At 43.7% G+C, this 26,678-nt stretch overlaps 1 protein-coding gene across 4 annotated transcripts in view; it reads right to left on the bottom strand.

The window, feature by feature from the left end:
- Positions 1-26,678, bottom strand: part of svilc (supervillin c) — a 36,230-nt gene that overhangs the window by 8,890 nt on the left and 662 nt on the right. For 2 of the 4 annotated variants that reach the window (XM_080511113.1, XM_080511114.1), the window contains exons 2-24: positions 23,571-24,073; positions 21,774-21,902; positions 21,487-21,663; positions 19,590-19,624; positions 18,127-18,188; positions 17,104-17,249; positions 16,253-16,472; positions 14,765-15,333; positions 14,566-14,680; positions 11,938-11,979; positions 11,760-11,822; positions 7,450-7,524; positions 6,315-6,543; positions 6,168-6,242; positions 6,064-6,096; positions 5,784-5,982; positions 4,472-4,638; positions 4,160-4,285; positions 3,940-4,076; positions 2,452-2,599; positions 1,869-2,014; positions 1,574-1,749; positions 106-250 (exon numbers count right to left, since the gene is read on the bottom strand). In XM_080511113.1, the coding sequence (XP_080367239.1) occupies positions 106-250; positions 1,574-1,749; positions 1,869-2,014; positions 2,452-2,599; positions 3,940-4,076; positions 4,160-4,285; positions 4,472-4,638; positions 5,784-5,982; positions 6,064-6,096; positions 6,168-6,242; positions 6,315-6,543; positions 7,450-7,524; positions 11,760-11,822; positions 11,938-11,979; positions 14,566-14,680; positions 14,765-15,333; positions 16,253-16,472; positions 17,104-17,249; positions 18,127-18,188; positions 19,590-19,624; positions 21,487-21,663; positions 21,774-21,902; positions 23,571-23,851 (3,495 nt within the window). In that variant the 5' untranslated portion in view covers positions 23,852-24,073. The remainder of the gene's footprint in view (positions 1-105; positions 251-1,573; positions 1,750-1,868; positions 2,015-2,451; positions 2,600-3,939; positions 4,077-4,159; positions 4,286-4,471; positions 4,639-5,783; positions 5,983-6,063; positions 6,097-6,167; positions 6,243-6,314; positions 6,544-7,449; positions 7,525-11,759; positions 11,823-11,937; positions 11,980-14,565; positions 14,681-14,764; positions 15,334-16,252; positions 16,473-17,103; positions 17,250-18,126; positions 18,189-19,589; positions 19,625-21,486; positions 21,664-21,773; positions 21,903-23,570; positions 24,074-26,678) is intronic. The other 2 variants (XM_080511116.1, XM_080511115.1) reach the window with 2 other exon arrangements.

The following is a 26,678-nucleotide window of genomic DNA, read 5'->3' on the forward strand; positions in this document are numbered from 1 at the left end:
ACACCTGAACCACTTTAAAATAGATCAAACTTGCATTTTATAAATCAAGTCCACACTTTTGATCAATGCTGAAAGAACTGTAAAGATGCTGAACTGAGAACAAACCTGCGCTTCCTTCCTTTCTGAAGCGGCTTCCCCGCAGCCTCCACCCACATCCGTCCAGTCCAGAAACTTCTCCCTGAACAGAGCCGTCTCCGCATGCTGGGCCAGGACCCCGAACAGAGCCCACGCTGGACGGCCCTCTCCCCGCCTGTAGACAGACGTGAAACAATCAAGCAAGCTCCTGAAATACAGTCAGACGTTGACATTGAACATTAATGTTTGAGAGTTTCGACTGATCGCAGCAGTGATGTACAAGGTGCGATTTGTAATGAAAGCAGGATGATGTTTGTGACAGGAGCAGCTCAAGGTGGGTGCATAGGGGAGATAAAACGTCAAAATGGAAAGTACATGACATAAAAGAACGAGAAATGTAATAAATATAAATGTTGCAGGCACGACGGTTGCAGAGACCTATAATACTTCACTCAAACACACAGTGATGGTGGGTTTATAAACCTATGCCTGTGTGGGGTTTAGTTAATGTCAAGGAAAATAATGGCAAAGAAAAAAAAAAAAACACCTTTAGCAAACTACACTTAAATCTAAAAGCATTTTATTGTGACTGGACTGTGAGTGGGTTAAAGTCAAATGTACAGTGATGTATAGAGTTTAGACAATAGTTTAATTGTTAAACCAGGATTTTTTTTTTAAACAAAATACAGAGATATTAGAACTATAGTAACTCCAGTAGAGACATTACTAATTATGTTTATAGCCATAAATAGAGTTTTAACCCCACCCCCCTCAAACAAAGCTATTGTTTTTGAGCTTGTAAACTTGTACTGCACCGGGTTTTTGTTTGTTCTTTTTCTGTCATTTCTATTACCATTGTGTTGATGGTGGAGGCTACTGCAAATCGTCCCAATGCAATAAATAAGCCTTTTTTCCAGTAATGGAGGTAAATATTAAATAAATATTTGCCAGAATGCGGTGGGAGTATGTAGACAGTTTGTATGTATTGGTGCATTTAGTTGTCATAATTCATTCAAATCAATTTAATATCGAAACAAGTGCTCTTTGCAGAGAAAGGAGCTAAAACAAAAAGCTCTCAGGTTAATTATTAAATTTCTCACATCCTTTATGTTTGGAATGGATAAAATGGGCTCAGTTCTACAGTATAGGAGTGGCTCCATGCTCTCGTTATTGGAATATCCACTTAATTCTATGTGGACATCCAGAAGGTCTTTCTGTGCTTTATGCCAGCATGTCAGCACGGCAGAGTTCAGACTGAACATCCAAAAGCATGCATTGGTTTAATGGTCTGTATAGACTGGAATTCCTTCGTTTTCTTCCTGCATTAAATACCTGCAGTGGATTTTAGGACCGTCAGAACTGCTGCTGCACGTACAGACAACTCATTGTGGTGCGCATGAATTCTATCGCGTGTCGATGAAAGACCATCATCGGGTTCACAGAGTGCATGTCCATGTGTTTCTGTGTGGAATGGAGACGCTTGGCGGTGTGGACTGACAGCTGGACGTCGGGGTCACACTGAGCGGGATCCAGTGGGTTGACGCGACAGTTGCTGTAGTCGTAGGCTCCGGCCCACACTTGGTGAGTCAGCTGCAGGGCAACGCTCCTCCTCCTCTGGGAAACATCCCGTCCATGCCACAGGTACACCTCGCTGCCAAAATCAAACACCAGAGCCTGCACACACACACACACACACACACACACACACACTGATCCTAAATCTCGTTTTACGTCGTCTGTGAAACAAACCCCACATTTGAGGAAGAGGCAGAAATAGAGTCGGGGATTCAGACCTCAGAGTGGTGGAGCAGCGAGACGCTGGGGACGAAGGCCCAGGCCTGTTCGTGAGGCACCAGTCTGTTCTCCACCAGCCGGTAAACACAGTTAGACTCCACCACGCCACACTCGTACAGCTCATCCTCCTCTGCTGCACCAGCTCCTACAGTGAGAAGAAGAAAAGACAGATACCGCTGAATTTTTGTGAGGTCACATTGAATAAATAATGCTTTTTTTTTAATGTATGTGCCTGAGGAATGTGGCAGGAATTAAAATATAATTAAATGTGATTACATTGCGTGCTTTGTTTATATTGAAAAGCAACACCTTTCTTTTAATTTTTTTACATTGAATTGGTTTGTGTGTTTATACACATTTATTTTTCAGTAGAAACAAGGGAAAATGTTTCTCGTAGGAAAACATTATAGTATAATAGCAGTATGATAACAGTGAAGAATGCTATTATATGGCTCTGTGACATCGATTGGCATGGTCATTATCCAAGGTCATATGGAGAGTTTCACTGTTACATATTATAGTCAGCATCATTAACATGAGGCGTAAAGGTCCAGACGTTTCCCCGTCTGGTTTTGACCCGACCTCTGTACTGTGTCCGTCCTCCCAGAAGCCTCCAGAAGTCTGCAGCAGCGCCGGTGTCGGCGCTCAGCCCCTCTTCCAGGCGGATCACCTCAGAGGCCCGACAGCCCAGATCCCTCTGGCTCTGGATGAACGCAGCCAGCGCCGACGCCTGCAAGACAAAACCCGAGACGGATACGTGGCTGCGAGCAGGGGTCTGCAGCCTTCGTGGCCACAGGAGGCCGTTTTGTGGTTTTCCACCGAATCAAATTTATCTGGAGCCGCAAAACACGTTTAACCTTTAAAATGAGGTGAACACAGCTTTTAAACATTTTATATATATACAATAGTGTTGAAACACCCTCCCAAAAAAAATATGATGCATTTATGAAGTTTCAATGAGCTTTAGTACCTGATTTTAGTGGATTTTCCAGCATATTTCAGACAATTTTGACATTTTAGAATAGAATAGAATAGAATAGAATCAAATAAGACAGGAAAAGAAATTAATTAATTTTAAATATGAATATGTAAAAGGATTAACAGTGACCAATATAATCACAGAAAGGATTAAATAAGCAAAAAGAAGACGTCTTTATATAGAGATGAGGTATAGAGTATTGTGGCCACAAGAAGGAAGGACATTTTAGGCATTTTATCTCTTTTTCTAACCAGGCTGGCTTGTGCTTTTTGGTTTTTTTCCATTTAAAACTTTTGTTTTCACGCTTTTAGAAAATGTAGTGATTTTAGCATTTCCCCACCATTTTAGTAATAATGCAATTTTTTTAAAGTAATTTTTATCCAAGAGATAAAGAAAACATTTGGAAATGACTAATGTGTAAATAAAATTAAATAAAATAGGATAAAATGTTTAAGTATAATTTTATTAAAGCTTCATGGATATATTTGTTTAGTCTGCTGTAGAGCCACGACAAACACATTATTAGAGTAGCAACAATTAAACGAGGTGGAACTACAGTTACAGTGTAATCAGAGGTTCCTGCTTGGGATTTGCTGCTTGAAGATCAGATCTGCACGTCAATGAAAACCAGAAAAAGACACTTTCTGAGATTTAGAGGTGAACTGGGACCTTATTTCCATCCTTATTTTATTACAGTGAGCTCCAGCCCACCAGGAAGTGTCAAGTGACTTGGTAAAACACTGACATTATAAAGTAAAAGTGAAGAGAGGACTACAGCGTGGTCCAAGTTTAAATGAGAAGATAAAAGTAAACACAGAGAATCACAGACCTCCACTACATGCTGCAGGGGGCTGCTATAAAAACACTTAATGCAAATGCTTTCATTATGCATTCTGTGGCAGAAAATGTTAAATATGAATATCTAACGTGCATAAAGTCATTTCCATTGCAAATCCATGCAGAGGATTCCCTCCAGCATTTAGTCAATGAACAGATCACTTCTGACATCTGGGTCTGCGTTTACGACGTCACATCATGACATCATGAACCATATGGGATAATTCCACGAGGGGGACTTCCCCCGTCGTTACCTTGGCCTTCTCCTGTTCGTTGGCGAACTGTCCGCTCCACACGAAGCAGCAGTCCGGCGTGACGAGCAGGAAGCAGTCCCCGCTGTTGAGCGAGCGTGCCGAGGGCGCCACCAGCCTCACCTGTACGCTCCGTCTGCCTGTCAGCACAGGTCAGCGTCAACACACACACACACACAGAGACACACGCACAGACACTCAAAAAGTCATTTTCTTTCCTGACCTTTGATGTGGATGAGCATCAAGCTGCTGAAGGCCGGGCGGGACGGGGATCCGTCGGCATCCAAGGAAAGCGCGCAGTCGTCCGGGGCCACAGGTTGACAATCCGACACCGAGGAATTTTTAGAGTCTGGAGGTAAAGAGAAAAGTTGAGGCGAGTGAGACCTGGCGTGACGGTCGCCCGTGCTCCTCGTTCGGGAACTTGAAGCAGCTGGGTGCGGTGGTCTTGCACCACACTAGGAATATCTGGAGTCCATGCTTCAAGGTTTTCTGCGTGGACTTCAAATAGTAAAGAAAACAGGAATCGTGGCCTCACGGTTCTCGGTCTGCGCCCTCTCCTCAGCGGCGGCGTCCACTCTCTCCCCCATGTAGTCCTGCCTGACGTCCTCCCGGGCCGCGAGCGCCCTCAGAGGGTTTCTGGATCCTTGAGTCCGACGGGACGGACGCACCGACCGCCTGTGCTCCGCCACGGCCGAGGTCAGTCTGCGGACGACACAGAGCAATTGTTTTCCCGGAAAGAAGCTTCGACAGAATTCAGCGCGCATTTTTACCACCAATAAACAAAGAGGCTGCTGCTATTTAAGCTTTCCGCGTGAAGCAGATATCTTTAAAGACCGGATTATTATTATCCTGGATTATTGAAGAGCTGAAGATTTCCTGAATCAATCACCAGCAGAGGTCTTCGTTATAATAATTACATAGGTAATGATCATGGATGAGATTTTATGATCATAAACCAACTGTATCTCTATGGGTTAGTTGTAAAAAATGGTTATAGACTGTACTGCACTAAAATAATTGAAATGCAAAGATGTACTGATTTATTTGCTTTCATCACTGATAAAAGCAGAAAAACCTTTTTTTTTTTGCCATTCTTTTTTTCTGACCTCCGTTTTCTCCCCGATAGAGAAGCAGAATCGGAAATTACTGTTAACATTAAGAATTTTACGTGCATGCAAATTCAAGACTGAAGCAAATGTGCAAAATTGTTCAAATAGCTCTTCACAATTAACAGAATCACCCAACAAAAATGAAAGTCTTGGTTTTAGACTTTGTCCTTTCAAATCAATAAAATAATTTATCTCCACTTGTTCTATTTTTTTTTTTTTTACCTTATTCTTGGTATGACATGTATATTTTGTGCTTATATGGATGGCAGGTCCTTTGAGACCCTCTCAACAAGATAACTTGGTGTAATAAAGGTTAAAAAAAAAATTTGTTTAATTTAATACACACTCACAGCTAAATTTGAAGCCTTCAAAGTAAAAGCGAATGAATCAAGAAATTGTCTTATACTGATTTTTATTAGGACAGACTTAATTGTTCTCCCTTTTATGTTAGTTTAATCTTTTCTCTGCCCTTATTGTGTTGAATTTTTATTTAGTTTCTAAATATTCGCCTTCTATTTAAGGCAGTTTAAACAGTTTGGATCTGATATCAACATGTGCTCCACCAGCTTCTCATAAAAAAAAATCTTTTGTGCAAGTGAGACCTGTTAACTTTAATTATCTTTAAATATGTATCTACAACTGCTACACTTTTATTCATTTCTATTACACTTAAAATATGCTCAGCTTGACAACATAAGTATTATTCTTCCTTGAATAAGTGTTAGTAAACAGGCTCACATGGGCGTGTTGGTCTGACAGAGGACATCCAGGTCCTGTTCACCCTCTGGGGCAGAAACAGCGCCACCATGTGGAAGGGGGCAGGCAGAGGGCGGCGACTGCTGGAGGTGGAAACCTCCTTCACAGCCACTTGATTCATCAACGGGCTTCTCGTCCTTCGACTCCTGTGGAGCCGCCGTGAAGGAGGAGCTGCGAGGAGCTACAACAGAGAAGAGCTGTGAAACAGCAGAAACCCCCAACCGGCTCTGTACGTTGTGAAGGATTCATGTAGTTTTCACACCGTCACGCTTCGTCTCATGCCGCGTGGAGACGTCTGCAAGAGAGAGACACGCAAGATCACACACCGCGGTCCCACAGAGGGTTTTAATGCGTTGCTGCGCTGACCTTCATGTGTGCACGGGAGGGTTTCACTGGAGTTGTTAGAAACGTCCTTTTGCTGGGCTTCAGGTGACGGGAGGCCTGCAGGAGACGTACCGAGTCAGTCAGGAGCCACACACAAGGGTCAGCATGAACCACAGCGAGTTCGCTCACTTCTCTGGGCCGTGCGATCGCTCTCCTGCCCCGGGCTCTCCTGCTCCGGGCTCTCCTGCCCCGGGCTCTCCTGCCCCAGCCTCTCCTGCCCCGGGCTCTCCTGCTCTGGGCTCTCCTGCCCCGGGCTCTCCTGCTCCGGGCTCCCCTGCCCCGGGCTCCCCTGCCCCGGGCTCTCCTGCCCCGGGCTCCCCTGCAGCCAGTTCAGCTCTTCAGAATCACCTCTGTTACTCTGGGACAGCAAGAGACAGCAGGGTGAGGACACAGACCAGCTCCTCTGAGGATACAAACACCAGAAAAGACCAAGGGGTCTGCAACCTGCCGCTCTGGGGCCGCGTGTGGCTCTTCAGCGCCTCCGCAGCGGCTCCCTGAAGCTTTCAAGAGTGTGAAATGGAAATAAACATTTTTATTTTTTTATTTTGCATGCCGATTTTCAAAAATGGCCAAATCTGCAGGTTAAAAACGGGTAGCTAAGGTAAAACGGATAAGTCGGTCATTGAAGGGAGAAATGGAAGAAAAATGGGTGGGAAGGAAAAAAACAGGAAAAAAAGAGGAAAAGGAAAAGGAAAAAAGGAAAGAAATGAGAAAAAAAGATTTTCAAAAACCCGAAGAAAAAGGAAAAATTCAGGAGAAAAGTAAAAAATGAAAAAAGAAAACAAATGTCCATTGTAGCTAAAACTGCTCTACACATTGGGAAAGATACAGCGGCTATAAACAGCTAAATTAGCTGAAAAGGCTATGGTAAATGGGTAATGTGGCCCCGTGGCTGGGTTGGTGTGTGAATGTGTGTGAGAGTGGGTGAATGTAAGGCGCTTTGGGGCAGTTGACAGGCGCGATATAACTGAACTTCATTTACCATTTAAAAAGACTAAAACAGCCAAGATGGTTAGGATGACAAAATCCATGAAAAAAAAGAAAATAATAAAAAATGCAACAAAATTTCGCAATACTGTACTTCATTATGCAATATTCCTCCTGTATATAGAGCCTTGTTTTGTTAGATATTTATTCCTTTATGCATGATATTTAGTATGTCTTTCGGCTCCAGACAAATTATATTTGATGGAAAATCGTGAAAACAGCTCTTTTGGTCATTTCGGTTGCAGACCCCTGGTATAGATATCTTCTATTAATTCACCTTCTGTCTCCATTGAGGCTGAACAGAGCTCTTTGTCGGAGACGAGACTTCTTGTGCCTCAAAGGACATGTTGGTCTGAGGATTGAATGATAATGAAATGGACACATGAGGACAGACAGAATTTAATCCCTGTGTAGAGGTGGATGAGAATCAAAGCACGTAAACATCAAATCAACACGAAGGACAACTTGTGCACAATTCACATGAAAGAAAAAATTACAAGTCTTACTTGCAGACAAGGGAGATTAAAGGATGTACAATTACCTCAAATAAATGCACAAATATACTTTATTTAGATAACTGTACTTCAAAGCAGCCCAAAAACGTATTTAAAACTTCCAGGTTATTATCGGTTGTTTTAATTTACAAAATCATGAAAGGTATGACTCAAGTTCTGTCAGCAGTGCCAATGATGTCTCCACACTGACAAATACAGTATTACTGCAACAATAGTTATAACGAGTGTACACATACTTCATAGTGTGAGAATGATACTTCTACTTTTCAACACTTATTCTTTCTGATGTTTCCCAAAATCTCTTTTTAAATACAAACGGTGAAAGTGTTCGCGCTGTATTTTCATGTGGGCATGTTTGACAGATAAAGCAGTGCAACACCAGACCATGAAATAATTAGTTAAATAGTGAAATAATTAAGTGAATTAATTAAATGTTTTTACATAAAATGAATGGATATTTTAATTAATGAATGACACATTTAATGACAAGTGTATGTATTTAATTCCAAATTAATTAATGACATTATTTAATGGTGTATTTATTTATTTATTTATTTTTAGCACATTTAAGCAGTGAAATAATTAAATTGTGAAATATATTTTACATGAAACGAATTACCATGTTAATCAATCAATGACGCATTTATATATTTAATTCCAATTTTAATAAATTAATGACAATTATTTAATGGTGTATTTATGTATTTATTTCATTTTGGCACAATCAGTCTTCCATACCATATTACCTGGGTTTGCTTTATTCATGTACTGGTGAATCTTATCTGAAAATAAATCCACCATAACGGCGACTATACGGACCCACAGCTATATTTATCTGCCTAAATGGTTCAGAAGTTAGAATCACCAGACGTACGCATTGCCCAATCCAGTCAGCGGTGACGGGATCGGCATCTCGGAGTCAACTTGCTTTGGATGAACACGTAAAAACACAAAACCTTAAAGCACTCTGGATGTTTACATTCCTATCAGTCATGCTGCAGCGAATGAGGATTTCAGTCCCAAGCTGCTTCTGCAGCATGCAAACAACCCAAAACATGCCGTCTGCGTCACAGGAAGCTAGAAAAAAGTGATTATTCCATCCAGTTATTGGCAGTTTTATTCAAGTTTTAAGTTCTGTTTTACTTCAATCAGAACGGTTTGAATGCAGTTGCTCAAGTGCTCCAATTAATTCTCAACTGACATTTTTATTTCTCCATTGAAGAGAAAGCAGAGCTGCAGCACTGGATCACAACAGAACAGACTGGAAACCTTTACTTTATGGGGCGAGTATAAACACTGTGTGATTAAAAGGACAGAGACATTTAAATTTCTCATTAAGCTGTTGTTTTTATACACACACACACACACACACACACACACACACACACACACACACACACACACACACACACACACACACACACACACACACACACACACACACACACACACACACACACACACACACACACACACACACACACACACACACACACACACACACACTACCCGAGGCCAACAGTCAAGTTTAAAACACTGCATACAAACACTTTAACCCTCAAATGTATTGGTGATACAGCAAAACAACTTCCTGAGTCTGCAACAACTTAAAAACTTGACAGATTCCATTTGAAACAGAAACACTGAATTGAAACGCTGCAATTTATGCCAGTGTTGTGAACATGCTCACTAACGCCGATTCTTCCCTATAGATCTTTATGGGGTTGTTGTGGACTTTTGGAGGTTTGAAGGCCCTGGGTTCCTCTCCGACCCCAAAACACTCAGGTGTGACACCGCCACAGTGTTAAAGTCAGTTCTAAACATATTCCACTCCTTTGTTTCTTTCAAAATATTGTTCCTGTGTCCAAAAGCGTTCGTCTCAATTTCACGTGTATGACCAAATATGCCAAATTAGATTATGACTTTACTTTTAACTAATAGCTGCTTTTCTTTGAAACATTAATGAAGCTCAGCTTTTCTCTGACTCGCGCCTCCAGAGTTTGTGTTTGGTTTATATAAGAGCACAAAGTTTGTGTGTTCCGATGTGAACTGTATTTAAAATGTCCACACTTTGGGCTCGACCGGTCGCACAAGTTAGCAGAAATTAGTAAAAGATTAAAGTCACTAGTAACCGTTTGAAAAGCACGTAATAATCAAACTCATTTCAGTCCAGGGGGTCACATACAGGTCACGTACAGACGTTATGGTAGATTTACTTTTTAAACCAACATCACGTGTCAAACATCTAAATGGGGGGGAAAAATTTACACTTTTGATATTATGCCCATTTTAAATACTGCCTCCTGGTGTTAAAACTCCACTGCTGTGTTCACACGTCTCCCTCCCTCACCGTGTGGCTTTGATGCCCAGCATTGTGTTATTGATGCTGTCCAGTGAATGTCTGAATAATAAACTCTTTACAAAGTGATCCTGCAGGGCCGGGCAGGAGCCGCTGGCGGGCCGCAGGTCGGACACCCCTGTTATGAGGGACTGCAAATGAAAAGGAGCGAGTCGTTTGTTAAAATATATTTAATTTTGGTGGTTTCCTTTGCTTCGCCCTGTTAGCTGCATGGGTCAGTTGGATGAATGGATGAACATGCTCCGAAACCTGGATTTCAGCACTGGGCAAGTGAAAAGAAGCAGCAACACGGATAAGCAGCTAAGATAAATTAGCAATGTAACGTAAGAGAAGAGAGATTTATGAACAATTATGTTAATTAAAGGTATACAGGAGGATTTTCAGGAATTTTAGGAAAGAACCGCCCTCTCCACCGTTTGAAAAAAATGCGCATGCGCAACGCTGTACCTGCTCCCGAGACGGAACGCCTACTAAAACGCGTGCGAGAGACATGCACGAGCCCAGTTCTCCTCGTGCACGCTCTGTTTACAAGTCACAAGTCGGCATCGCTCACATAAGCTCACTTTACAAGAAGATTTGCACCAGAGGGGGTGAAACTGTGTAAAAATGTCCGAGAATAATGCGTCGGGTCGGCCACCGGCATAATGAGAGCCGTGTGGAGTGAGCTGCGCGCAGGGACGGGCACGTACGACGGGCTTACGTCATATATCACCAGAATGATTGACAATTGGGAGGACCAGTTATTTTGATGATCCACCCGGAAGAAGAAAATCCTCTACTATACCTTTAAGAGTCTGATATCTGAACGCTGTTGCCAGGATCTGAGTTTTGTGAAATAGTGACACCGTTTTAGCTTTAGATGATGTTCAATTAGTGAGAGACAGCAGCTCTGCAGCTGTTTTTACAGACAAAGTAAAGGTTAACTGTGGACAGGTTTAGTTAAATGTAAAGAAATCATTTCCAACAAAGAAAAAACAAGTTTTCCATCTTTCAGTTAACAATACTAACGTAACGTTAATCAATCTGAACAGTCATGATGAACTAAAATCTTCTCGCTCATTATCAGATGAGTTAGTTCAAATCAACAATGAACAAAGTTCAATATTTCATTCTCTAATATTGAATTAGTATTTTTTTACTTTAAAAAGGTGGTGAGTGTTCTCATTATTTTTAGTCTTCTAAAGGGCATGTGCTTCATTGAGTCATGGCATTAATTGATCTTTTATCATTCAGTTGAATTAATTCAAAGTAAAAGGAGACAAGCACACCTCTGGGTTATTATTTCATTACATCAGCTAGAAACTAACCGGTTTAATCTATCATCACAAAACTGAGCCTGAATTAAACCAGAGGTGTCCAAACTATGGCCTTCGATAGTTAACTTTGGTAGTTTTAATGTCATTTTATTGTATCGACTGCTTGAATAAGCAACAAACCAAGACTCGCCAAACAATAGCATTGCAGCTTGTGATTATAAAATTATATTTTGACCCAAACAATTCACTTGAAACTGTAAAAACTATTAGAAGCACATGAAAAGCATACAGACTGAAACCACACACGTGATGATACGTGTGTGTGGCTCCACAAAGACAGAAATCACTCTGCGGGACTGGACGGTTAGCGAGACCGAAGCTTCACAAGTCGGCTGTGAAAATCACCCCACACCAGAAAGCCACACACAGCCTGCCATGCAGTGTCTCTCGTAGTTACCTGATTAAAACACATGATATATTGGGGTGTATTGCTAGAAAACACAGAGGCAAAGACGGGCTCCTAGGGGAGAAGAGAGAGGGCCAAGCTAAAGCTACTTAATACCTAATATGATGTGCTTTCAGAATAATAATAATAATAATAAAAGAAAAAGGGGTGAATTTGCCGTCAGACTCACCCAGCTCTGAGGGCCAATGCTCTCCGGATGAGACTCTCCCTGCTGAGAATCATGAAGGAAGAAGAGAAAAGGTGCGTTGAAATTATGAAATAGAAATGTCCTGAGCCTACTGACGCAAAAAAGGGTCAACATTTTAACCACCAAATAATGGGCCTGTTTGCATTCCTCAGCCCACCCTTGAGACAGTCGGACTCATCTCGCTGCATAAACACCAACCAGTCTGAAGATATTCCTCAGTAACTCGAGCCTGAGCTGCAGAAACTTCACACATAGCAGATCCGGGGGGCTGCGGCCAGGAGACGCCAGATCTGCTTTCAACGGGACGACAAATCTAATCTTTTCTACAGGAGGAGTGAACCCGCTTACCTCCAAAATGTCTGGTTCCTGACTGGCTTCAGGCGACTTTATCAAGAGAGATCAGATCAAAACACTTAAATCCACCTAAATGATGAGCTGCCCGGAGGCATTGCAGGCGAGAGGACCAACACATAAATAAGACAGTAAGCATGAAGAATTGCCATAATTCTGGTTGGTATTTCTCATCACAGATTTTTAAACTGATAAACCAGAGTGATTAGATTCTCTCATTCGTCATTTATCTGACCAACATTCACCCAGTTTGGTCTTGAAGTTGGTTTTTCATTGGATGACTTTAAACCGCAGCGTACCTTGAATGTGAAGCACACTTCTACACGACATTGGACTGGAGATTTTTAAAGATAAATCAGGGTCTCTGCTCACATTCATTGATCGTCACAGTGGAAAATGTCACACATTTCCTTCATATCTGGAGGGGACACTGTGAAATTACACACCCATGATGAGTGTTTTCTAATAAGTGCCTGCATGTAAAGTGTTCCACAAATGTAGAGGAGATATTGTGGAGACAGCAGGTATTCAAAACATTTTGACTTGAGCAAGAGTAATAAAGTACATGGATTACAGTACAAGAGATTCACTGCTGAGTAACCTTTGCTGGGGTCCAAAATAAAGATGCGCAATTTCTTAAAATTGGAAAATATTACACCTTAACAAAATAACACATTAAAGCAAATTCAACCATAAAAATGCTACAATATTAAAAAAAATGTCTACACAGTAGATACACTTCTATCATTACTTCCATCCCATAGATTTTAAAATTATACGTGTAATTTTCATTTTTGAACGGGTTATTTTAAGCATATAAACATGTTGAGAAGCTTCTGAACCTCTCTGGTTTTACAGACTGACCCTACTCGCAGTTTACAAATCTAATTGGAGCAATATTCTTCCTCAAATGGCTAAATCCCCTTCGTTCAGAATCTGCTGCGTTTTCTATGTTTGATTTAGGGAGAAAGCGTTTCTCAGTCCGATCCATCTTCATTTGTGTAGCACATTTAAAACAACTACCAAGGGTGACCAAAGTGCTTCACAGTTAATAAATAATAACAATAATAATAATATCAGAGAGGAAAAACAATGCCATAATATTTCAGTGTTCAATTAGTGTCAAAAGCCAGCGTATACGTGTGTGTCTTGAGTCGACAATAGAGGGACTTTAAGAGAGCGAGTGGTTCTAATGTGGAGAGGCAAGCGGTTCCACAGACGAGGTGCAGCCATGGAAAAAGCACTGCCACCTCTATTTTGGAGTCTGGATCATCAACGACCATCTGATTTAGCGACCTCAACGATAAAACAGGAGTATGAACACGTGAAAAGCTTGAATAAATAAGAAGGTGCCAACCCACGTAACACCTTAAAGTGTATAAAGTTTTCAAAACAATTCTAAAAGACAGGAAGGCAGCAGAATGAGGCTAAAACTGGAATGATGTGCTCTCTTTTCTTTGTCCCGGTTAGAAGTCGGGGAACATTTTGGACGAGCTGGAGACGACGGAGACGTCTGGTCAAGGACAATGTAGAGGAGTTGCAGTAGTCCAGTGTAATAAAGGCATGTATGCCTCTTTTAAAGCTTTTGTGGGAGAGATAAGATTTTACTCTGGCCAACAGCCTCTACTGAAAGAATTTTTTATCACAGAATTAATTTCTTTATCAATTTGAATTCACTGTCAGAGAAAATATATTGTGTTTCTTAGAAATGACAAACTAAAAAGAACTGCATTCTGTTCTTGTGTTCATCTAATGAACTAATAAATGACGAAGACATGCGGTAGAGAGAGTATATCAAGAAAGAAAATACAATATTCCAACATATTGACTTTAAACACGACAAGCATATTAAGAACAACATAAAATTCCAACATCTTTATGCCTTAAATATGTTTTTCAGCCATTTGGATGCTGACCTTGACGTCACAATTTCAAATTATTCAGATGTGTATCCATTACACTACATCTGAAGCTATCTTTATTTGCATTATTTAACTATGTGTCTGTTTATGTTGCCGATTTGCGCTTGATTTTTCTTCGTATGTTAAATTATGACAATAAAAGCATCGTGATTCTAAAAAATTGTCACCCCGATGTTGCTGTTCTGTTAATCTTCCACAGATTTTCCCTGCTATTCTTGTCACTGCTGGACACAAACTGGAGTCTTGAAACGATGTCAAACAAACTTAAACCAACTACAAATGAGAACTCAACGTCCAGCATGTCAAACCCTCCAGAGCAAAAGGACGTGTTCCTTACTTTCGTCCTGCTGGCCGCCTCCTGCAGCTGATCTGTGTGATCAGACCGAGTGACTTTATTCAGTTCTCTGGCTGTGGCCTCACCGCCAGTCTTCCTCTCTTGTTCTTCCCCTCGACTTCAACAGGAACACAGAGCATGAATAAATCAAAAGCTAGTATTTGTGCCGGTAGGATCTACAAGTAGAACTGAAGTTACTCACTGGACTCTTCCCGTTACATCGGAGCTGGAGCCGCTTCCCACAGAGGAAACGTTGTGTTCTTGAGCTTTGTCCTCCTCCTGATCGCCGTCATGCGCCCACGGAGCTCTCATTGGTGTGCAGGCGATGGTTTCCCTCCTGTTCCTGGCCCTCTGCCTCCACGGCGCGGCGCCCTGAGAGCCTCCGTCCACCCCTGAGGCCTCGCGTCTCTGCCTGCGCGGCGGCGCGCAGATTTCCAGACTCCCAGTTCCCTCCGTCCTTCTCTGCTGCGCCGACTCACCACAGCCCCCGCCGTTCTGTTCGTGGGCGAACGAGCCGTCCGTCTGGCCGGCCTCTGTCCCGCTCCGCTCCGAGCCCGCGGAGCGGCTCTTCTTCAGGATTCCTTTCAGACCCGGCTCGGAGCCGCGGCGCTGCGGGACGGGGGGGGGCTCCGCGGCCTCGGGCCCGGCGTCCGCTCGTGGCTGCGAGAGACGCACCTCGCTGGGTCGCAGGTTGACGGACGAGGCCTGTTGTCTGTCAGACAGGTGAGGGGACAAAGAGAAGGCAGGAAGCTGAACGGGGCCTTTCTGGAGCTGAAGAGAGACGGAAGACGGTAAAAGAAAGATTATCTCCTGGGCTTTAAGCTCAGCAAAACAGAACATACAACCGTGATGTGTAATCAAGGATGGCGTGGCGGTAATGTTATGGCTGGTGAATAAAGGACCCTGATAGACCAACACAATGTGAGAGGAAAATCACACATGGTTCTCAAAGTATTTTTCGATGAATAAAAACCTACAAGTGCAGCATTTAAAAGTATTCAACCCCCCCCCTGAGTAAATACTTTGCAGAGCTAGATGCAATCAAAGTCTTTTGGGGGGTGTCTCAAACAGCTTTAAACATCCACAGACTAAACGTTTTGCAAAATAGCTCAAGCTTGGTCAGATTGAATGTGAACAGCAATTTTCAGAGTGTGGAAAAGCTCCATGACAGGACTTCCTGCCCTGTATTCGTCTCCATCCATCTCCCCATCAACTCTAAGCAGCCTCCCTGTCCCTCTTGAAGAAAAGTATCCCCACAGCATGATGCTGCCTCCGCCATGTTTCACAGTGGGGATGGTGTGTACATGATGATGTGTACTGCTAGTTGTTCTCCACATAAGAGTTCTGCAATTCGTTCAAAAGGTCCAGTTTTGGTCTTGCCAGTCTTCCACGAGGGCCTGATTTGTGGACTGCAGACTAATAGTTGTCTTGTGGACAGACTGTGGACAGACTGCAGCTCCTCCAGAGTTACCATGAACCTCTGAGCTGCTCCACTGATCAACGCTCTCCTCAGTTTAGGTGGACGGCCAGGTCTTGGTCGGACAAAAGATTGAGGGTTTGACATTGTTCTACTTCTTTATTATCCTCTCCTCATAGAAACACTCTTTATCTTCCTCTATTCCTATTTTCTTTCCCTCTGTGAAGCTATAAGAACATGTTGAGTACGTGATTTTGTTCGTCTCGTCCTCACCAGGTTGACCTCCTCCACAGTGATGGGCTGCGTGCGGTACCGAGCCCCCTTCTGCCGTCGCCGCTCGGGGGGCCCGTCGGCGGGGCCGGCACCCTGCTTCTCGGGCAGCGATAGTTTGTTGAATAGCGCCAACTTCTCGCTCATGCTCAGCTTGCAGCTCTCATCGTCGTCCTCCACAGGGTCGGCCTGAACAGGCTGGGACTCGGCTGGTGGAGGGGCACTGCAGGGAGAACACCACACACACACATACAATTAAAAAAAAAGTGAACGTATCTGTAATTCTTCATGGGCCTTAGATAACCACCGTTTGGACCACATCAGTGAGCTAAATCACCGCTCTGAGCTCCATGTTTCATCATTTCAAAACACGCACACACATTTATTTTTAGTCGATCGGATAGACACCATCCTACTGCTGGAAATCCCCTCCGGAGCACCAAACGTTCGTCTGAAAATAGTTTCTTCAAGCTGCTCTGTTCATTCCTGCTCAAGCTACATTTACAATCGAAGCCTGAGGTTTGGTTCCGAACCATTGTACCACTGCACAAATCTTAAGTGTGCAACAGACTTCATTAACCGTCCATTTCCCGACAAATTTATGTTGCAATATCTTCTTGGGGTCATTAAATAGTCTCCAGCTTTAATATTCAGCTGAAAGCGGTTCTGCAAAGAGGCTCGATTTATTCAAATGTAATTCATGTTGCAATAAAAACTATAATTCCTTTGTTTAACGACAGCAGATTTGTTTCGGTGAAATTGTGGAAAATACATGAAGGAAATTAAGTTAAATTAAATAAACTAAATGAAGCTTTTTCCTTCATTAAAAGAGTGTTTTCTTTGGCTCTTCCCACCTGATGGCCACCATTTCCTCACAGGTGATTGGCTGGGTGAGAAACCGATGGTCGTTGCCGCGCCGCGCCCGCCGTTCGTGGCAGACGCTGCCTGAGCGAGGCTTCAGGAAGGCCGAGGCCTCTGGGGCGGCGGACTTCTCCAGCTCCTGCGGGAGGGAGAGACTTTCTTTTGTTAATGACACATCAGTTGTGGTTGAGCGTGCTTTTTTGCTCCGGGTGGTCAAATTCGCGGCATCGATCCACGGCTTCCACCTGTTGAATAAGTGATGAAGAGCGCAGGTAAAAATGGCCGCCAGAACTCCCCTCCTGTTCCATTGGTGTGGACACAGGCGGGTTGGGTAGCTGGTGAATAAAAGCAGCGAACTGTAAGGTGGAGCGTCTTGGCGAGGCGGATCACATGCCAGCCCAACAGGTCACAGTGTAACCGGAGAGCCGCTGGCTTCGGTTACCTCCCTGTCCGCCGCCACAGAGCAGCACGCTAATTATAACACAGCTGCTGCGCTTGTTAATGGCACCGCAGTCTCTGGCACATTTTCACCTGAGGCTTGAACTGAAACCGTGGCCGAGCACGAATCTGAGAATAGGAGAAAATCTGCAGTGCGTTTCGTGGTCCGTGTGAGATAAAACCATCAGGACCCTCGGCTCTGCGTGCATCACACTATAAACTTAGCCCCACTTTTAAAAATAACAAGACAAACTGTAGCATCCAGATCAAGTCCAAGGCCAGCACCTGTTTGCCCATTCGTTTTCCCTAAACTGGATCAGGTTGTGCGCTGCCTGGTCAGCGCCGGCTCATCCCGCGTCTCAACGCAACGCCGTAACTTTAGATGACGAATGAACACTTCTCTTTACTCGTTTCATACATTTCAGTCCAACAGCTCATCAAATCAAGGTTTATTCGTTCCAGCTTGGGCGGTATTTGCACTCCCTAGTTTGGTCCTGTGAAAATAAGCTTAAATTAGGACCCCGGTTTTTTTTTTTTTTTTTTTACTAAATCGGAGAGGGAGATCAACTCGTACTCACTTTAAACAAAGACATCTTGGCCGCCACGCTCATTTTGGCTCTGTCATCTGTTTTCACGTCGCCTGAGAGACACAGAGACACAAACCAACGTGTCACAAAAGATCAGAAATAAACGCGACAACAATCTGTGTGAACTTTGCAAATCATCGCAGCTCTGAAGGAAGCTGAACTACCAACAAGCGAGCAGATCACTATAATCCAGTTCTAGAAATACATGTTGGAAAAGAGACAACTTGGACTGTATCTTAAAAGGCTTCTAAATTGGATTCTAATATTAACTCCTGGACGTGGCCATGCAAAATGTATAATGTTATTACAGTCACCTTTAAATAAATAATTTCACCGTTTTCATCTTGTGTTCATGGGCTTGTTGTTCTGTACCTTATTTTTTTGTCAAATAATAGTAACTGTTATTCTGCAATATTCAGCACAATTAGATTAATTCAAATCTAAAACATTCTGGGAATTTTTGATATTTTACCAGAAATGCATACATGTACAACGATTAAAGAGCACTCTAACATCGGGCAGTCTTAAATTTTATCTTATGGGTCTAATGTTGTATATCAATGTAAAATATTGAAATAAAAAAAACTGTACAAGGACAAACTGTGGAATTCTTTGATCATGAACAAATTTTATTAAATTTCTAGCTCGTCTATATGAGAAAGAACTTTCCGTTTCTGGCTACTTTTCACACAACTTAAACATCATTCAAGGTCAAAAACATTGAGACTTTAAAAACTTGTAGTACCATTTCAAATGTTCCGTCTGACGCTTTGACTTCATTCTCTTTTAAGTCTCGAAGACGTGAAAATGAAACGTCCGACCACACGTATGCACCACAGCAAGGCTTTCTGGCTTATATTCAACCTATCGGTTTAAATCTATTATATCAAGACAAATATATGGGCTGTTCATCCTGCCAATGTTTTAGACAATCGACTTATTAATATTGACAATGTACTTCTTCCACCACAGACAGTCGCAGAGAGCCATTGCAATGACACAGCCTTACACAAACAGTCCAAATGTCCAAACAGCAATAAAAGCTACTTGTTTCCACAGCATGTTTAAAAACTGGTGTAAATTCTCCAGAAGTCAATCTTTGCAGGGACTTGCTTGTAATCTTTTTATGGAGGGGGTCAAGCGGAGGCCTGACTTAGCATCGCTCCACTGTCCACGTGTTTTTTTTGGGGACATCAAGCTGTCGTCGCCGAGGAGATTAAACATTGTGAGCCTGCAAATAAAACCTGATTTATTCCTCCAGCTATTACAGTCAGATTTATGAAGCCAACTGTGCATTTTAACGGCTCAAGGCAAATACATTCCTATAAAATCTGAGTTACTTTGGAAAGGGTTTCTTGATCATTCAAAGTGTTGGGGGTTTTTTAATACCTGCAACAGAGAATCTCTGTGTCCCACCACTATATTCTACCACAAGCAAAACAAGAGAGCTTTACCTTTACCGTTCTCTTCTTCATCTGCATCCATCTGCCTACAAAAGTTGAAAAAAAAAAGATTAATTTTAACCTTCAGATCCTCTGCATTCACGTTAACATCCAGCCTCGCATGAACACTGAAAGTCTTTCTCCTTCAGACAATCCAAGACTTTGAGTTGCATTTGCATGTTTGGTAAAGCAGGCCTGCCGGCGCTATGAAAGTAAACAAAGTCATGCAAACCACACAAGCTTTGCGTTTCCGAGTTGCAGCACTTTCTTTCAGACTTTCTTTCATGCGCTGCTTGAGGAGCGGAGTTTATCTTCCTTTCTCACCCTCTATAGATTTATACGTCAATAAGTGACATAATTCTCTTTAGTCTGTGCGCTTCCCTGCAGGATCGCTAATAGTGGAAATGGTCATTTTTGGATTATTTGGCCATTTAATGTCAATACATTTACTTCTTGCTCTCTGTTCCATCCTTTTCCTTCCCTACCACTTTATCCACCATCTCCCAGTTGTTTTCATTTCACATTACGATGTTCTCGTCGTCTCTGGCTGATGTTTTGGTCACTTTAGAATGTTGTTAGTGTTTCAGTCCTAGAGGAGCAGGAGGCGTGTCGACAACCAACACAAGTTGCTCAGGTTGTGCAGCTCATCCAATATGGCACACAAGAAGGTTTGCTGTGTCTCCCAGAATAGTGTCCAGAGCATGGAGGAGATACCAGGAGACAGGCCAGTACACCAGGAGACATCCGGGGGGGCGTAGGAGGGCAACAAGCCAGCAGCAGGACTGCTACTTCCTCCTTTGTGCCAGAAGGAACAGGAGGAGCACTGCAAGAGCAGAATGACCTCCAGCAGGCCACTAATGTGATGTTTCTGCTCAAAACAGTCAGAAACAGACTTCACCAGGGTGCTATGAGGGCCCTCGTCCACACATGGGGCCTGTTCTTACAGCCCAACACCGTGCGGGGCCATTGGCACATTGGCCATCAACACCCTGTGCTCTTCACAGATGAGAGCAGCTTCACACTGAGCACATGTGACAGAGTCTGGAGACGCCGTGGAGACCAGATGCTGGTGCAGTGGAACCTGGGTTCCTTCTGATGCAGGACAATGTCAGGCCTCATGTGGCTGCAGTGTGTCAACAGTTGTTCATGATGAAGGTGTTGATGCGCTGGACTGGCCTGATGATGATGAGAACATCAGGAGCTGCCTCATCAGAATCCTGCCCAGGTGATGTAAGGAGGTCACACACACACACACACACACACACACACACACACACACACACACACACACACACACACACACACACACACACACACACACACACACACACACACACACACACACACACACACACACACACACACACACACACACACACACACACACACACACACACACACACACACACACACACTACTGAGCCTAATTTTCACTTGTCTTGAGGAATTTTCGCTGATGTTGGATCCGCCTGCAATGTGATTCTCCACCTTGATTTTGAGTGAGTCCAAATCCTCTATGGGATCATAATTTTGATTTACATTGATCATCTTTGTTATTTTGTTCCAACGCACTCTACTAGATATTGAATAAAGACTTTCAACTGCAATATTACATTGAGATCGAGGATGTTATTTTAGTGTTCCCTTTATTTTTTTGAGCAGTGTACTACTACTACAAATGTGCTGAAGCCAACTGTCCCATTTCAGCGAAACCCAAACTGCCCAGTTTGATTCTATTCAGGTTTATGTACATCAGATGCTCATGAAATGCCATGCGTTCAACATTGTTTTAATATGTAAAAGCACAGCAAAACAAAGATCATGGCAAGTAACTCGTCTGTTAGTAAAACCCAAACCAAGCGCCTCGTCCGTACGTCCAATAGACACACACACAGCAAACAGCCCCTACCCACTGCTCTCCTCCATCTCATTGGCAGTGATTGGCTGCGTCCTGAAGCGGTCGCTGGTCTTGCGACCGCCACCTGAACCGCCGGCAAGGTAGCGCCGCGTGCGGCGGCGGCCTGTGTCCGGGCCCGGCTTCACAGCCAGGTCCAGAGAGGACGTGGCGCGCCCGCCTTCAGGGCAGCTACAGGACAGAGCAGGACAGCAAAGGGGAGAAGAAAGACAAACACTATCACAGAGGCAGGAGGCCTGATCGGGGGGGCGACAGGAGTGCACACATGCAGGTCGCCATACACTGTCTCTGGCTCCGTCTGCTGCAGGAGAGCGCTTCGTAACTGGCCCACCGACACCCGGGTGTGGAGCTGCGGGGCGTCAAGGTTTCCCTCCCCGGCGAGCATGCTGCCAGAGTCCTGGCAAACGTGCCTGGAGGGGGGGGGGGGGGGGGGGGGGGGGGGGGGTTGAAGGAGGTGAGGATGCAGGACTGGGTAACACAGAAACTACGCAGAACTTCCATCAAAAGTGCGTCTCCAACAGCTCCGTCAACTCGCTTTGTTAGATAATAGAAATAGATTTATTCTGAATATTCAGATGCGAGGAAGGTTTTGCCGGTAATGCCGGCGGCGCTCAGACGACACGACGCAAAATGCGTTGACCGGATGCAGGAGAAGACTTGGACTGGCTTTTGAGGCTCCCTGCAGGGCCAACTGATTTAGACGCCTCAGTTTTAATTAGCAACAAAGACCGGACAGCAACTGCTGAAGTCAAGGATCTGGTGCTGCTGAAAGGTCACTGCTGAGGTAGAAAGCCCTTTTGAACAATGACCGCAGGGCTCGCCTTGATCATTCCTGCCATTACAGTTTCCTGCTCTCCATTGTAAAGACCTTCTGATATAGAATAACACTTCATAAAGGTTATAATAGCTTCTTTCTTCAGCTTTGCCACTTAGAATGAACATATCAGTCAATGCTTAAACAACAGTTGGCAGTGCACAACGTATGCAGAGTAATTGTCCAAAAACTAGTGGGATGAATCGTTCTTCAAATACAAGACAATAAACTGGTGACCCTTCTCTGGTTTAGCCTGAGTAATCTCAACAAAACAGCTGTGGTATACATATTTTATGGTTTTAATAGTGGTGAACCACAAGACCAAACAAAAATGTCACCGTAATGCAACTTAAAAAAACAATTAAGCTGGAAATCAAAGTTCCTCACAGTATCTTACTTAAAAGCTAAGTTTAATGGCCCTAAATGTATGCACAAGCTCATGTTAACCTGGGCTGATCAATATTTTAAGAAAGGCAGGTTACATATCATTTCCAGATTAATTATTATAGTTTATATATACATAATTCAAATTCCAGCTGAAATTCCGGCCTCACTTTATGAACCATTTACAACCAAAAGCTGTCGTTACGGTTTTGGATACGACCTCCATACATCTTGTGTGTAAACAATCAACACTGTCATTAGTTCTGTTTTTCACATTTTATTGCCCTATCAAAGACTAATGATATCCCACTGCACATAGCTACTGTCACTAACGATACCAACCCAATCCATTTCAGTGAAATACAAGCAGGATGTACTGATGTCAAAACAAAACGACCTGAATCATGTGACAAGTGCGATCAGGACGTGTAACAGGAATAACCTGTAGTTTTATTTGTGGATCAACAAATGAGATCCTGAGCACAGCTGCAGATTCGGGCTCAGGAGTTTGAAGTTACACAGAAACAAACATTGTGCTGCATCAACAATGCAGCGTTGCCCAGCGGCTCTGCCAGTTCTCGTTTTAAAAGATGTCCTTGAGTTCTTTTCATCTCTTCCAAGAGGCTTCATCGGTCAGACTCGAGAGACTCGTCAGTTAGAACTGGTGAAGCCTCTCGGATGAGTTCGAACAAGCGCAGCGCATTTTTCTCTGATTAATGATCTTGACAAACAAACCCAACAGCTCAACTTCATCTCGGGTTTTGGCAACAAAACTCACGATTGGACATCAATGCCAAGACATCGGAGTGTTTTGTGTATTCAGGGAGTTTTGTGGCCTGAAGACGATGTACTACAGTATCTAAACTGACCGACGACTCACCTTCTCAGGCAGTTGGGCTCCGTGGGGACGTCTGCTTCTAGTCCGTTTGTAACCGCCTGTGTTTTGCCGTTGACTCCTTCACAGAAGCCGTCCGAGTTCAGTGACCTTCTGTGGGACTTGGCTGCGGGCTCCTGACCCTCCTTAACATCCGTCCTCACCCACTTTGAGGGAAGATCCTCCATGTTGCCATAGCGCTCGGCTATTTCCCGCCTCCTCTCAGCCTTGTATCGGGCAATCCGCTCGGCTCGGGGCTCCAGGACCGGGTTCTCCAAGGCATCCATGTCCCTCACAAATATTCAGATGACTCCCTGTTCCACAGATACTCGGAAAGCATTTAGGAACAAACAGTGGGCCGGCTGTGCTTTCTCCACTTTTCAGGCGGGGCAAAACATGGAGACCAAATGTTGCTCCGGTGGAATTCAGGTTCCATCGGATGTAAAGTCTTCCACCTGTCAACGGTATGACGCCAGTCGGTTTCTCCTGGTGAGAGAGAGACGCTCCTCCTGGGAGATGGAAGAACAAACATTAATGGGCTACAGCAGCACACATACAACTCAAACATTCCTGTGAACTGCAATCCTGATCCCTCCACACTAACAATACGTCATTAGGAGGATAAAGCCTGGAACATTGTGTGTAGAAGGGGGGAAAAAATTGAGGAATTTGAGTGAGTGGAACAAGTTGGAGACTCAACAAACTGTGTCAGGTTATCTCCTGCAGAGGTCGTTATCTATCAAATGTGGTCGAAGGAAGGAAAAACTTGAAGCAGCGTGAAGGCTGCTGACCAAGGCTCATTAATGCACAACAGGTCTGGTAGTGTCAGACACACAGTGTATGTTCCTACATGTTATAAGGCATAATGCTGTGGCAGATCAGTGCAGAGTCACCACTTAACCCAACAAACACATCTTTTTGAGTTTATCCACACATGCTATTCAAGCCGCACAGAAAAGGCTATCAATCAATGGGGGATTTCTCACAATGAGGCAAGAGTGTAAACTACTACACCATTATGTGGGCCTGCATTCATTGTAGATTTTTTTTTTTTTTTTAACAAGCACAGCTGAGTTCATTGCCTTCTGTCATACTCTGATCCATGTAAGATGACCTGTACCAGCCTGCAGTGCCACGCAGGAATCTCCCCTTGCACTGAAACTCAACACCGCTGCTTGGCTCCGCTCCGCACCTCGATGCCACGGCCTGCAGCCGCGCTGGTCTTTACTGGCAATCGGCAAGTAACTCCAGCTGGGCAAGTGGCACCAACCATTTTACAACAAAGAGCACATGAATCTTTTAAAAATGGGCAAAATCAAAACTTTCTGCAGTTCCAAATATGTCAGATTGACATATAGTGACCAGTTGGAGTTGTGATGTTCCCTAGCAACCAAAACACACATACAAGCTCTGAAAAAAACAGTCCCAGCTGGCTCCATGGTTGCCAACAACACCGACACAACCTGAAGCTTTAAACCATATATAAATAGTCCTGATGTGGCACGATTTTAAAAAGAGCGACTGAACCATCAGCTTGGATCACAAATGTGGGACTGTGTGTGTGTGTGTGTGTGTGTGTGTGTGTGTGTGTGTGTGTGTATGTGTGTGTGTGTGTGTGTGTGTGTGTGTGTGTGTGTGTATGTGAGTGTGTGTGTCACAAATATGGACAGGCATAAATGTGTGTTTGCATATGTGTCTGTGTGCTTTCTAAAACTGTGCACGTCAGCATTCCTGGAGCAGGAAGCACAATGGAGCCCGAACAAAGAGCCGTGAGCCACAGACTTAGTACGGCAGATGGATGGGCTGCAGGGCTCGGTGGTGCTGGTGGCAGCAGCAACAGCACAGCTCACAAAGTGAAAGTTGAAACTTTTACTTCGACTTTCATCAATTTCACTGCCGCTCTCAGACTGCTGGGAAGAAATGGGTATTAGATTGAGCACCACAGACCTAAAAAAAAATCCAGAGGCCCCCCCCCCAAAAAAAAAAACCCAGCTACGATCTAGTTTTCAGCTCCAGGAAATATCCACGTCAAGTCATGTTGAATAAAGTGAAGGCTGGGTTTGCAAATATCGCGAGCTGGGGAGTGCAAATCCTCAATTATACAATGCAGAGGAGAACTTTAACAAGCTGAACTGACGATGCAGCGATTCCCCACATGAGACAACTCGCTCCAGGAAGTCTGTTGCCACTTCAAAAAGTGCGGACAAGAAACATTCTGTCAGCATGATCAGGAAAAAAATCTTACTGCAGATACAACAGCAATCTAATCTCACCCGCGCCACACTTCTTCATGTTTTGAGTGAGTCAAGTGTGGCCACACTTGTGCAAAGAACAAAAGTCATGTGACAAGCTGTAGGATTGTCGATTAGAAGAAGAAATGCCATCGAGGCTCAACGAGGGATCATGGGCTTCTAATCCTGCAACACTAGTTGACATAAAGCTGCTGGCTGAGCACATAGGACCAATGTTCTGCCTCCAGTCAGGGATCATAAGAGCAGCTGTAAAATGACATTGGAATGAGGAGTGGAAGGAAGTAAACAAAAGGTCAAAAATTGGCGATTTGAGTTCCAAACTGACACCTCTGACCTTCCTAATCTCACCAAAAGCCAGGGCATTACAGCCATGATGTGTCAAGTGTGTTTCTCCAGAAAACTTAAGTTTCTAGACTTTAATTGTAGTAAAAGTAAACATTATGCAACTACGGGGACTTGCCGTCCAGCAGTAGTACAGTAAACCAGATTAAAGTCCTGCCAAGAATAAGCCTTCACCCAATTACACCTGTCCTGCCATGCTACCTGCACTGCAGCCCCCCATGGAGCTCCATAATTCAAGGACACCTCTTCAGAGGCATTTACTGTATGACACTAAGGGAGTCGTGTACATAATAAATCATGAACGTGGATAGTTTTTCCCAGCGTTGCATTTCATCTTGCAGGAGTGAAACTTGGTCGTTTTTAATTGACATCAGCATCTCGGGGGCCCGTTAAGCCTTTCAACTGATGTCTACTGGTGCATTAGAGACATGTGGCTGCAGGGCTGAGGGGGAGAGAGGCTTTCTGTCAGCCTTGTTATGCTCCCACCATAATCCACCCATCAGCTGTAAGTGAGCTCCAC

Source organism: Blennius ocellaris (genome assembly GCF_963422515.1).
Source record: "Blennius ocellaris genome assembly, chromosome: 16".
Classification (NCBI taxonomy): Eukaryota; Metazoa; Chordata; class Actinopteri; order Blenniiformes; family Blenniidae; genus Blennius; species Blennius ocellaris.